Source organism: Corylus avellana, chromosome ca6 (assembly GCF_901000735.1).
Source record: "Corylus avellana chromosome ca6, CavTom2PMs-1.0".
NCBI lineage: Eukaryota > Viridiplantae > Streptophyta > Magnoliopsida > Fagales > Betulaceae > Corylus > Corylus avellana.
The window spans coordinates 9,075,195-9,088,615 of record NC_081546.1 but is presented as its reverse complement, the minus strand read 5'-3'; the positions used below and the strand labels follow the sequence as shown (position 1 = coordinate 9,088,615).

General features: G+C 35.4%; 2 protein-coding genes across 2 annotated transcripts; one reads left to right on the top strand and one right to left on the bottom strand.

Moving 5' to 3' along the window:
- Positions 1-5,997: 5,997 nt before the first annotated feature.
- LOC132184975 (2-oxoglutarate-dependent dioxygenase 19-like) lies at positions 5,998-8,724 on the top strand. The gene is made up of 4 exons (XM_059598782.1): positions 5,998-6,251; positions 6,336-6,571; positions 7,879-8,209; positions 8,299-8,724. The coding sequence occupies exons 1-4, from the start codon at positions 6,039-6,041 to the stop codon at positions 8,542-8,544; spliced, it is 1,026 nt and encodes a 341-aa protein (XP_059454765.1). The 5' UTR covers positions 5,998-6,038; the 3' UTR covers positions 8,545-8,724.
- A 3,480-nt stretch (positions 8,725-12,204) lies between these two features.
- LOC132185136 (uncharacterized) lies at positions 12,205-13,206 on the bottom strand. The gene has a single exon (XM_059598949.1). The coding sequence runs from the start codon at positions 13,204-13,206 to the stop codon at positions 12,205-12,207; it is 1,002 nt and encodes a 333-aa protein (XP_059454932.1).
- Positions 13,207-13,421: the final 215 nt, after the last annotated feature.

The window sequence follows — 13,421 nt, the reverse complement described above, 5'->3', positions numbered from 1 at the left end:
TTAATGCTCTTAATTAATATTGTTCATGCTCTTGAGGTTTTGGTTTTAGAGTGAGAGTTTTGAATGTAATTATAAGATGACTTGTATTTTGTGAGGAATTGTAATTTATTGGGAGCAATTGGGATTGTTTGTGAGATTGTATTATGAGATTGTATTTGAATAAAATTTTGATTCAAATATATATTATGAGGTTGTATAGTATTGAATTTGGATTTGTTATCAGGTTTTTCAAACAAGAAAAAAAAATTAAAACACAATTAAAAGGTATATTGGAAAAATAATTTCTCAATATATTAATTATTGGGGGCGCTTGCAACTGTGCAAGCACCCCCATTTGGAAAAGGGGGTGCCCACATGGGAAAGCGCCCCCTTTTGGAAAAGGGGGTGCTTGCACTTTCTCAATTTAGAAACGCTTTACTTAAAATGCTCCATTTTGGACGCCTTTTTCACTAAAAAATTGTATCTAAATTGGATTTCAGTTGCTATCTTTTGAGGCATGCACCAAGTGCCCCTATTCAAGCATTTCTAAATCAATTGCGGCTTTTTTTTTTTTTTGGCCAAAAATGTCCTAAATAACCATGTAACTAAAGCTTTTTTTTTTTTTTTTTGGGAAAAATATAAAAAAGCCCCTCAAACTACCAGACGTTTTCGATTTAGTCCCCTAATGTTTCAAAAGTGATAAAGTAGCCTCCCCAAACTACCAAACTATTGCATTTTGACCACTCCGTTAGTCAAAACCGTCAGTTTGGACGGAAACTGAAAATGACACTTTCTGAATATTAGGGGGCTAAAATGAAAACGGCTGGTAGTTTGGGGGGCTTTTTTATATTTTTCCCAATTTTATTTTATATATATATTTTTTTTCATATAAAGGCATTGTAGTAACTTACACATAAACAAAATGATGTCGTTTTGCAGTTTCCATCCAAACTGACGGTTTTGACTAACGGAGTGGCCAAAATGCAATAGTTTGGTAGTTTGGGAGACTACTTTATCACTTTTGGAACATTATAAGGCTAAATCGAAAACGATTGGTAGTTTGAGGGGCTTTTTTATATTTTTCCTTTTTTTTTTTTGGGTAATGGGTCTAACTTGCCACAATTATGTACTTTTGAGGGGAGGAGAGGTAGGGGGAGGTTGAATGTCGCCTTTTGAACTTTGGATGACAAAACACAAAATGAGGTATACTTAGGATGTAATTCCCTAACCTTTAATTAGGGCTAATTACGCTCTAATTGTAATTAAATTCATCCTTAGGATTGGATCTAAGAAAAAGGAAAGGGAACCTTGGGCTTTTAAGGATTTCTTGTGAAGGCCGAACATTTGACAACGAAGGATCAAGCCAAACGTTCGAAGTTGGACTTCGGACGGTCGAATTTGGATTTCCAACTTTCGATGTTTATCCGATGGTTTTTTTTTAAGACACGTCATTTTTTGAACACACATGGGAGCTTATAAATATATAGACTTTCCTCCCCTTAAGCCCCATTTTCGCCATTGTGAGCAGAGAGAACCCTAGAGTGAGAGATAGAGAGTGTGGGTTTGAAGAGAGAATGAGCTCTCTTGTGGTTTTATCTTCAAAGGAGGTCACGTCAAAATTTCTTTACCTAACCTTGTGTTTGATAGTGTTAATAGAGTATTATATCTTGTTGCTTATTTACTGTGTAACTTATGTTAGTTGTGTTTTATGGTTTAGACAACCATAGCTTGTAGATTGATTAGGTTTTAGGTTTAACATGGTAAGGTTGTTATTTTTAAGACAAGATTAATGATGATTAACCACTTAATGATGTTGGACATACTTTGTGGTGCATGAAGGTGTTATTGTGGATTGAGATAGTGTTAAGCTTGATAAAAGAGCCTTGGGTCATGTTAATAAATGGAATTTGTGCTTGATTACCAAATGTTTGGTAAGGTTATTGATTAAGGTCAAATGATTGATTTGATAACCGAATGTTCAATGGTTAGATTGAATGACCATTTTGTCATTAGTTTAGATTTAAGAGTATTTTCATCTAGATCAAAGACTAATGTTAGATCGTTTCATTGGACTCTCGAAGGACCCGGAGGAAACATACGATCAAGGTAAGTAAAACTTACACCAATTCTTGTTATGTCAATTCCTTTACAACATGATTATTTTACGTATTAAATGTGACTTAACCCACAAAAAAAATTAAAATTACTCTTGATAATGTGTGTGTGAGATATCATATAGACCTAAGGCATGCAAGCATGCATCAATTAGGTATCACACAGACCTAATGTCACACGGATCACCATTAATTAGTTCAATCAGTTCAACGACCAATCACTATTTGTACGACAGCTCCACAAAAGCACTAATCCCAACACTGACAAGTCTCCAAAACATACCCCAAAGGGCCCAAACCATTACAAACCACAGGACACTCCTTTCTCCGGATAAAGCCACGTCACTTACCAATGTCTTATCAATAAACAACATCTCACTATACAATTAATGTTTTCACCACTAGATCTACTCATTTTTGCAATTTCCCAAGGTTGTTTGCTAATGGACAAAAAAAAGTCTCATTATTTATCTCAAATTCACCCCCTAATATTTTTACTTTTTACATTACATCAATTATTTTTTAATACTATTTAAATAAAAAATTACTACAAAATTATATATATATATATATTTTTTTTTTTTTCACATCAATCAAACGTTATTACAATTCAATTTCCTAGCCACTTAACAAACAAAGTCCAATGCCAAACAGCCCCCCAATTCTATGTTCTTTATTTAGATTCTTCTTTCCATCTCCCTGTTGGGATTTGAAGTAGGTGCTGTAAAAAACTACATGCATGTGTTGAAATTTTTTCAATGGCCAAGTAAAATTTGAAGTTTTTAATGGGCAGATTTAATATTAAGTTTTTCATGAAAAAGAAAAAGGAAAAAAACAACTAAATTTGAACGGTTGAAAAAACTACAGCACATACAATGTCCCTAAGCCACATCTTATGGGAAAGCAACATAAGAAACCAATAACACCTTTAGCGGCCTACTTTAATAGATATCACACAAAGGAGCACAATGTTTGAGAATCATTCATCAATGAAGAAGCTATGTAATTGGCTTTGAGTTTCAATTTTATAAATGTTATGGAAGTACTATATAATATTCATTTTTATATCACTTGCGGGTTATGGATGTGCTTGCTGCTTTGCATAACGGAAATTCTTATTGAATGAGAGACATTACAACCCCAATACTAGATTCAAGGACGTTGCACAAACTAAAAGATTGAGGGGAGCATTACAAATTGAATGGTGGTTGAGGGGGTAAATTTAGTTTCCTAAAAAACAAGAACAAACTAGTCGAGCCATCATATCCTATTCTAAGACACATGAAACTATTGTTCTGTTCTAAGACGAATGACCATTACTGCGAATTCTAACTCCATATGACCATTGATAGAGCCATCAAAAGAAGAGAAGAACTGCGACTTTAATTATATAAAGAACACAAGTTACACATGGTTTAAAGGATAAAAACACAGAAATTTTTGTATTTTCTCAAATATTTATTATCAGAGTTGTAAACTGATATACAATGAGCTCTCTTTAAATTGAAAAATAGAAAGCTTAAAAGAGAAAATCTAAATAATATATGATAATTCGGAAACTATATATTGCTAATTAATAATATTCTAACTGAGGATACTAAAACCTAATTATAAGCATTTAAATCACCTAATTAGAAGGAAAATATTACAAAATCTTAAATCTTAAAAGCAAATAAAATAAACTAAAGATGGAAAAATAAATTAACTGGTAAAATCCTAATCCAAAATAGAACGTGTCAACAAAATATATATGGTTGACAATCAGTAATACTGATCATGACAAAATCTTTTTTTTGTATACTTAGTTTTATTGTCTAAAAATGAATAAAATTTTATTCAAATGAAATTTCTCCAATATATATATATATATATATATATATATATATATATATATATATATATATATTGTTTTCACCGAAAATAAGAGTAAATGTCATCCTACATCATTAATCTTTTCACCCTAGAAATGGGAGGTAACTTTGATTTTCAACGTCACGCACAAAGCTTTGCGATTCCTTATTGTCCTCACAAATCACAAAAAAACAATCAGAAATGAAGAAATGAAGAAAGTTTGGCGAGGCCCATGTCTTTTGTCGGTAAGGTTCTTTGGTTGGGGCTTCAACTGGCCTCGTTGTTGCGAGTACTAGGATATTAAATTTGCCCCCCAGGAATCTTGCGTTTTCCTTGAGGACAACGTTGTCGTACGTGATTCACGTTCTCCTGAACAAATATCCTCATCAGCACAGAATAGAAATTAATACGGTAACCATATGATGTGGCTATGGCTTCATCGTATACACATGCACACACGAACAAAAGTCTACCAAAAATAAGTTAATTTTTTTTTTACAATACGATGAGATAGGGATAATCGACGTACGCCATAGAACAAGTGTAATCATTTTCATACCTAATTATCCCCATGAAATATAATGACTTATAAAAGTTATGAAAAAAGAAATGATTTTCTTTCATTCAATTCTCTCTTACTTTTTCTTTTTCCTTATTTTCTTGGGTATTATCCTAAAGGGATTAATAGATAGGTAGTATGAGAGATTTATAACATGACCAAAAACTGCGACCATCTATATGGACAAATAAGTCTATAAAAAATCTCATATTACGTGCCCAAATTACTAGTTATCAATTTTTACAGTAATTGTTTGAGATTCTTATCCCTAAGGACTATACTAGTGAAAAGAAACGCCTAATTTGTCTCCGGTCACTCTCTCATTGGCACGTATACAAAGACAACTATTAGCAGGTGACCATCCTAATATATCTCTTAAAAATGTCACACTTTTCTAGAATTTCAATGTGTCTATTCTATGCCACATGCTTGTGTACCCGAAGCGATTCGTGGCTAGATTTTCTGTATTCCCTCTAGCCACCACACCCCCCCGGTGCATGCTTCTTAATTTCCACTTCTTTATGGCACCATTTGCCAAAGGACCTATATGGACAAATAAGTCTAGAAAAAATCTCATATTAAGTGCCAAAATTACTTGTTATCAAAATTTACAGTAATTGTCTACGATTCTTATCCCTAAGGACTATACTAGTAAAAAAAAATGCCTAATTTATCTCCGGTCACTCTCTCATTGGTTATGTCTGCCTGTGTAGTATAAATAATTGTGGGCACGTACACAAACTAAGACAACTATCTCTTAAAAAATGTCACATTTTTCTAGAATTTCAGTGTGTCTATTCTATGCCACATGCTCGTGTACCCGAAGCGATTCGTGGCTTGATTTTCTCTATACCCTCTCCCCCTCCCCCACCACATGCTTCTTAATTTTCACTTCTTTATGGCACCGTTTGCTGAAGGACCTATAGGGACAAATAAGTCTAGAAAAAATCTCATATTACGTGCTCAAATTATTATTTATCAATTTTTACAGTAATTGACTAAGATTCTTATCCCTAAGGACTATAATAGTGAAAAGAAACGCCTAATTTGTCTCGGGTCACTCTCTCATTGGTTGTGTCTACCTATCTGATATAAATAATTGTGGGCGTGTACTTAAAGACAACTATCGGCCGGTGACCACCCTAATATATGTCTTAAAAAATGTCATCCCTAAGGACTATACTAGTGAAAAGAAACGCATAATTCATCTCCGGTCACTTTCTCATTGGTTGTCTACCTGTCTAGTATAAATATTTGTGGGCACGTACACAAAGACAACTATCGGTTGGTGACCATTCTAATATATCTCTTAAAAAAATGTCACATTTTTCTAGAAATTTGAGTGTGTCTATTCTATGCCACATGCTCGTGTACCCTAAACGATTCGTGGCTAGAGTTTCCCTATCTATACCCTCTAACAGGTCCCCCTATGCTTCTTTCCACTTCTTTATAAGAACAGTACCAAATGCTAACCCAGTCAAGACTAACCTAATATTGCACTTACAAGCTCGATCTCTCACCCACGAAAAACCAACATGTTTAGCATCAAATCACAAGTAGAATCCGGTTGTCTCACTTATGTTCCACCCAAATATGTGTTTGATAAAAGCTCCAGTAATTGCATTTCCTCGGAAGCAGAGACGATCCCAACCATAGATGTTTCCTTGCTGACCTTTGGTACTCCCGATCAACGGTCCAAAGTCATCCAAGACATTGGCAATGCATGCCGCGACTGGGGTTTCTTTATGGTAATCTCTTGAAGGATTTTTTTTTTAATAATTTATTGATTCTTAAGGTGTTTATTATATATCTAATTATTTCATGTGTTCAAGATAATAAATCATGGTGTGCCAGAGACGCTAAGAGATGAGATGTTGAAAGGATGCCAAAGTTTCTTTAACCTAACCGAGGAGGAAAAGAAAGAGTTTTCAGGAAAGCAATTATTTGATCCCATAAGCTATGGAACAAGCTTCAACACAAATATTGACACATCATTTTTCTGGAGGGACTATCTAAAGGTGTGGGTTCATCCCAACTTCCGTGCTCCTCACAAACCTGCTGGTTTCAGGTATCTTATATTTTTGAGTCCCAAACTATATTCAACGGGAAGCCTTTCATGCAACCTGCACCTTTTACTTTTAGGCAATACTAATAAAATAGTTTAACGAAAACGCAGAAAACTAAAATAGAACATATCATTAATTACCTCCTTCTAATATCAAGTTTGTGACTTCGGGAATTCAACGTGCTACACGTTGAATCAGACCTTTGATCATCTTATTTAAAAATTAATTGTTGTCCAGTGAGAGAAGCCGAAGCTTATCTCTTCCTGCGATCACTTCAAAAACAGGACCACTTGGTGCGATGTCGAGGTTTATAAAAGACTTGAGTTTGTTTCTCTTAACACCAATTGATCTTAATAGGAATGGCAACTCTCAATCTAGCAAATGGTATTAGAGCCAGAGTTAAGAGTTTGAGTTGAACGTGCGGCTTTTAGAATATGTCTTATGATGTGCTATTTTGAATGGCAGAAAAAAAGTTTAGCTTTTTTCACAATAGATGGTTGAAGGACCGATCCAACACAATTGTGACTTTGCGAACCCCGGGTGCAATGTGCCAAAAGCATCCACCCAAACCTTGATAAATTGACATGGTTTTCGTTTTAGAACTCGAAGACATGAGGCAACACTGATAGACTGGTACTGTTTCAGTAGTCTTTTGGGCAAAGCAGCGAGCTAAGCTAATTAAGGTAGAAATTAAGCAAGAACCCTAGCTCTTACTCTTTTCTTAGAATATTAAGATTTCACAGCAAGGCACGTTCTTTACAACATACACGTATGTTAAATTTCTTTGTGTACATGTGAATCGGCTCAACTTGGATGCATCTTTTGGGATTCTATATGTTGAATCGGCTCAACTTGAATCTTTACTGAGATATATATATATATATATATATATATATATATATATATATATATATATATAAAGTTAATGACCCAAAATGTGACAGCCCACAAAAGAGAGAATAATGGTAGCTAGCTTGCACCACATGTTGTAGCTATTTTAAAATGAAAATTACACTCCTTCTTTTAGCTATTTTCAGTTCTACTGATGTCTCGATGAAGTTGCATTAGGTTATGATTTAATTGGTCTTGAGAGAATACTTGTTGTTCTTCGCCGTCTAGGCACCTCCTTAGACAATTTTCGGATATCATGGTAATGCTCTAGTAGAATAGTAACAATTAGTCACTCCCTCCTACCTTTTGTTTCGAATAGAGTGAAAAAAACAAAAAAAAAAAAATATTTAATGCCACTTGGTTTGAGTGCATAGTAACACCAATATTTCATATCAATCTTAATGTTTTATGCTTCCAGTGAAACCGTACGAGAATTTAGCAAGCGAAGCAGAGAAGTGGCGAGTGAATTGGTGAGAGGAATATCAGAAAGCTTGGGATTGGAAGAAAGGTACATAGAGGAAACATATGATTTAGAGGTGGGGTCTCAACTGCTGGTCGTGAATCTGTACCCGCCGTGCCCGGAGCCGGAGGTTGCAATCGGTCTGCCCCCTCACACAGACCACGGCATCTTGACCCTTCTTATGCAGAATGAGCTTTCCGGCCTTCAAGTGATGCACAATGGGACGTGGGTTCCCGTCAACGATCCCCCGCCCAACTCTTTTCTTGTCAACATGGGAGATCACATGGAGGTATATATATATACACCATGCATTTACGGGCTTCAATTAATATATAATTTGGGCATTGATGAGAAAAATATATATATATACATATGCAGATATTGACCAACGGGAAGTACAAGAGCGTGGTGCACCGAGCGGTGGTGAACAACAAAGAGACAAGAATTTCGTTGGGAACAGCGTACGGGCCACCGCTGGATACTGTCGTAAGCCCTGCGCCGGAGTTGGTGGATTGTGAAAGCTGCGGCTCTGCATATCGTGGAATCAAATATAGGGACTACTTGGTGCTTCAGAAAACCAATCATCTTGACAGCAAATCGTGCTTGGATCGTGTTCGCATTTGAACCATACAAACTCAACTGCCTTATCCATAAATGGATCATAAATTAAGTTATCTCAAATCAGATATGATATTTGTTTTTCCTTTTTCTTTTAGAGATGACAACTGCCACGCAAGTAATACTCTAGCCTTATTCCTCCCCATCCAACAATAAAGAAAAGAGCAAGGGGTAGTCTTCTTTTTATTTTTTGTTTTGTTTTTTTTTTTTTTCTAACATATCGGCACGAGAGCGGGGGAGGGAGAAGGAGTAGTCTCATGCTATTGCTTTAGTAGTAGAGCATACCTTGAAAATTATTAGCCTTATTTTGCCCGGGACCCTGCCGGAACCCAATTGGACTTGTCCGGGACCTACCCGGCACTTGACCGAGACCCCGTTGGAACTTGAACGGGGCCTGCCTGGAGCTACCCAGGACCCGACTGGGACTCGTCCGGGACCTGCTCGAGACCTGACCGGGACTCGCCTGGGAGCTGCCTGAGACTTGATTGGGACCTGCCCGGGACCCCGTTGGGACTCGCCCAAGACTCGTTGAAAAATATTTTCGGCGGAAAACATTTTCCGCTGTTTGGCATGTATGGAAAATTAGGCGGGTCCCGGCCGTCAAAAAACATTTTCAGCAGAAAACATTTTTCGGTGTTTGGTGTGTACGCAAAATCATAATAAACACTAAATTACGAAAATGTCCGTATTGGATCTTGGGCAGGTCTTGCCAGGGTCTCAGGCTGATCCTGACGGGGTCCTGATAGGGTATAGGTGGGGTCCGGCCAGGTCCCAGGTGAGTCGCAGTGCAGTCCTTGTGGGACTCGGTTCAAACACCTCTAAGACTTGGTAAGGACATTTTCATAATTTAGAGTTTAATATGATTTAATGAAAAAAAATATATCTAAAAAAGTTTTGATTTTTCGTGCCCGCGGTAAACATCGTAAAATATTTTCGGCCGAAAACATTTTTAGGAAAAATAACTTCCTTGAAAATGTTTTCCAACGAAAACCATTTTACGTCAAAGTAAACGGAGCCTAAGAGGTTTATTAGCCACACGAATAGTTTTAATGTAGAGTTCAATGCAAGACCATGAGATTAGTGCTGATAATTTTTTACACGACTCGTGAATTCGGTATGAAATCAAAGGATTTGGATTTAATAGTTTGACCCGTTTAATTTAAGGAGTCGGATTATAATTGACTTATATAATCTTATATTCATATTTTGATACGATTTGAACCCAATACACAACATAATAACAGACAATTTTTGACATAATCCACGAACTCAATACAAAATTAGAGGGTTATGATTGATGAGTTTGACCTGACACGATTCTAGTACATACCTTAGGATTTGAGTTTTTTGTTTTTTTTTTTTTCTAGAGAGAGATAGAGAGAGAGAGAGAGAGGGAGGCGTGAGAGAGAACCTAGAACTAGAAAAGTAGGGTTTTTTTTTTTTTTTTTCCTTTTGGGGTTATTAGCGCGTCGGGTACCCACGGCCCAAAATTTATTCTAGCCGAAACCCCCCAACGCCCCACACGGTTTGAACGAAATCCAACCTGTTTCAACAAAAAAAATCACTAAATCCGGGCAAGTCGCGATGGATTGGGGCGGGTTTGCTAGTTGGGTGGGTTTTTGCCGACCCCTACTCACAATTGAAAGATTGAGGAGAACATTGTCAATTGGGTGGTAGTTTGAGGAGAGTATGTTGACTTTTATTTTTTTATTTTTTTTTAAGTGAGCGTAGGTTATAATTTTTTTTTTTTAAAAAAAAAACCTTGACGAAATCTCATTCCAGAAGTAATCAAAATGAGGGGATTTATAGTTCCCTCTCAATAATATCACAAATACAGCCAGGGGTATTACACATCCTAGTAGGGGTGTCAAGGCAGTTACGGTTAGCGGTTATTGGCAATAACTGCTAATCGTAACCGCCTTAGCGGTTAGTAGATTTCATTAACCACAACCTCTAACGCCTAACGGTTAGCGGTTAGTGAAATAGATAACCGCCCGCTAACCGTTTTTTCAAAATTGGGGTTTTCGGGGCTTTTTGGGCTTCTTTTTTGGGCTTTTTTTTTTACCTTCTTTTTTTTTTTTTTTTTAGTGTTTTCTTGGGCCCAATTGCTGTAAAAAGAGTCCATATTGAAAAATCAAAAATATTTGATCCAAAATTTACATTTACTTGCAATTTTAAAAAAATTTCCTTAAATATTAAATCATAACCTGTTAACTTTTTTCTCATTAAATTATATCATATGATTAATTATTTAAATTATTATCATATTTACTTATAATCTTTTTTCTTTGAATTGAACTTAATATCTAATGGTAAACAGTAATGTTCAAACTCCTAAATCCTAAATTTGCATTATCTAATAATGCTTTAATTAAATTGTAGTTATAAGTAATATATTATTTAATTCAACTGAATCAATTGTGATTGTTATTGTACATGAATCATATGATTAACTTGTAGACTTATGACTTATGAGTTATGTCATATTATATACGTATTATTTATTATTATATAATCATATGATTTAATGATCAAGTCATCATGTGATATAATCATATCAATTATAGTGATAATATATAAATTACTAAAATTATAATGATAATACATTAATACTTAAATTGTGTTTATAAGTAACACATTGGTCATTGTTTAATCCAAAGTCAATTACTTAATTTAATATTATACAAATCATATCATCATTGTACATTAATAATATGATTCACTTGAAGTCTTGAATAAAGTATTTGAATTATCATTGAATTATATGATTAAGTATTGATATTATACATTTATATTATTCATATGCATATGTAAACTTATATAGACTTATAACATATACAAACTTATAAGTTTATAACATACATTGGAAATAAGTCTCTAGATATTTAATTGTTGTATTAGTATGAATTTGTATACTTATGAGTTATGTCATATTATATATGTATAATTTGTTATTATATAATCAAATGATTTAATGATCAATTGATCATGTGATATAAAATATATAATCATATAAATTATAGTGATAATATATTAATACTCAAATTGTGATTTAATGATCAAGTGATTATATGATATAATCATATAAATTATAGTGATAATATATTAATACTCAAATTGTGATTTAATTATTCTTTAAAAAAATTGTGATTTAATGATCAAGTGATTATGTTATATGTATAAATATTTTTATAATTATAATTATAAAAATATTTTATATAAAAAGGCAGTTAGCGGTTAGCGGTTACGATTTGTAAACCCAATAACCGCTAATTGCTAACCACTGGGCCGTTATAGTAGTTAGGCGGTTAGCGGTTAATATGGTTAAATGGTTAAGCGGTTAGCAGGCGGTTTTTAACTGCCCACATTGACACCCCTACACCCTAGTTCTATCTATGAAAGTGTCGGCGGCCAATTTAGCCAATGTATGAGCTGCCATGTTTGCCTTTCGATCCACATGTTGACAACTCCAGCCATGTAAAGACTATAGCACCCTTCGAGTATCTTCAATTTTATGTCCATATTTGCACCAAGAGAATTAATCCCATTCACAAATACTTGTGCATCTTCCTCCAGAACAAGACATGACATACCCAATTCCTTACCAAAAGACACTGCATAAAATGACGCCAGAGCTTCACCTGTAGCTGGATCAACACATCCATTCTATGGGACAGTATGAGCGGCTACAAACCTTCCATTAGAATCACGTATCACGATTCTCATACCAAATTTGTCCGTATCCAGATTGAACCCCACATCCCAGTTAATCTTGAACGAACCCACAACAGGTTTTGTCCAAATTGATGATGGTGCCATCCTTTCCTGCCTCACAGTTGGAGTAGTTGATAGATTAGCTTGACTAAAATCAACCATCACCTGATTTGTTATCCGAACCAGATCATTCGGATTAGTAAAAGCTTCCACATGGATCACCCCATTCCTCCTCATCCAAATATTCTTTGACTGTCTAGCAAACACAGTGAGCATTTCCACATCGCCCTTCTTATACATCTCTTCTACTAGTTGTAAGAAATCTGCACCTGAAGAATGAAATTTCTGAAAAAATACTTCTCTAGTGCCCCACACATCAGAAGCTGAAGGACAAGACCACAAAATGTGAGTGGCCGCTTCTATTTCAATTCCACAGAAAGGACATCGAGAATCCGTTAATATTTTCCTCTTCAAAAGATTATCACGTGTTGGAAGAATATTATGACAACCTCTCCACAAAACATTCTTATCAGAATTGGGCATCTGAAGCTGCCACAGGACCCTCCAAATCTCACTTTCCTCCATTCTTCTAGAACACTCCCTCCAAATCTCACTTTCCTCCATTCTTCTAGAACACTCCAGTTTACTCCTGTGTTCTAACTCCATAGCTAAATGATATGCACTACGAACAAAGAACATTCTAAAATCAGTACCCCTCCACACCCTCACATCTGGATTATTACCCACTCCACTTATAAGAATAGAAGCAATAGCCCGCACCTCCTCCGTATCGAAATTAACACTCAGGCATTGAAAGTCCCACCAATTTGTGTCGGTATCAACTAGTTCTCGAACCCTTGCTGTAGTAGACATGAATCTTGGTTGAGTTTGAATCATAAAAGTATTGGGGATTGGGATCCATTTTTCTCCCCAAATTCCAGCCTTTACCCCCATCTCCTATCCGCCATATAAGCCCACTTTCCAGAAGATCAATAGCACCTTGAATGCTTCTCCATGCATATGATGGCTATGAACTGAGCCGAGCCTCCAAAATTGAACTTGTTGGAAAATACTTAGCCCTTAGGATTTGAGCAGGTAAACTATCCGAGTCATGAAATAATCTCCAGCATTGCTTAGCTAAAAGGGCCTTATTAAAACACATAATGTCC

Bases quoted from the DNA above. Each gene is read 5' to 3' on its own strand.
- LOC132185136 (XM_059598949.1), bottom strand. From the start codon at position 13,206: ATGGGGGTAAAGGCTGGAATTTGGGGAGAAAAATGGATCCCAATCCCC.
- LOC132184975 (XM_059598782.1), top strand. From the start codon at position 6,039: ATGTTTAGCATCAAATCACAAGTAGAATCCGGTTGTCTCACTTATGTT. The intron at 6,572-7,878 runs GTATCTTATATT...TTATGCTTCCAG, and splicing joins CACAAACCTGCTGGTTTCAG to TGAAACCGTACGAGAATTTA. The intron at 8,210-8,298 runs GTATATATATAT...ATACATATGCAG, and splicing joins ACATGGGAGATCACATGGAG to ATATTGACCAACGGGAAGTA.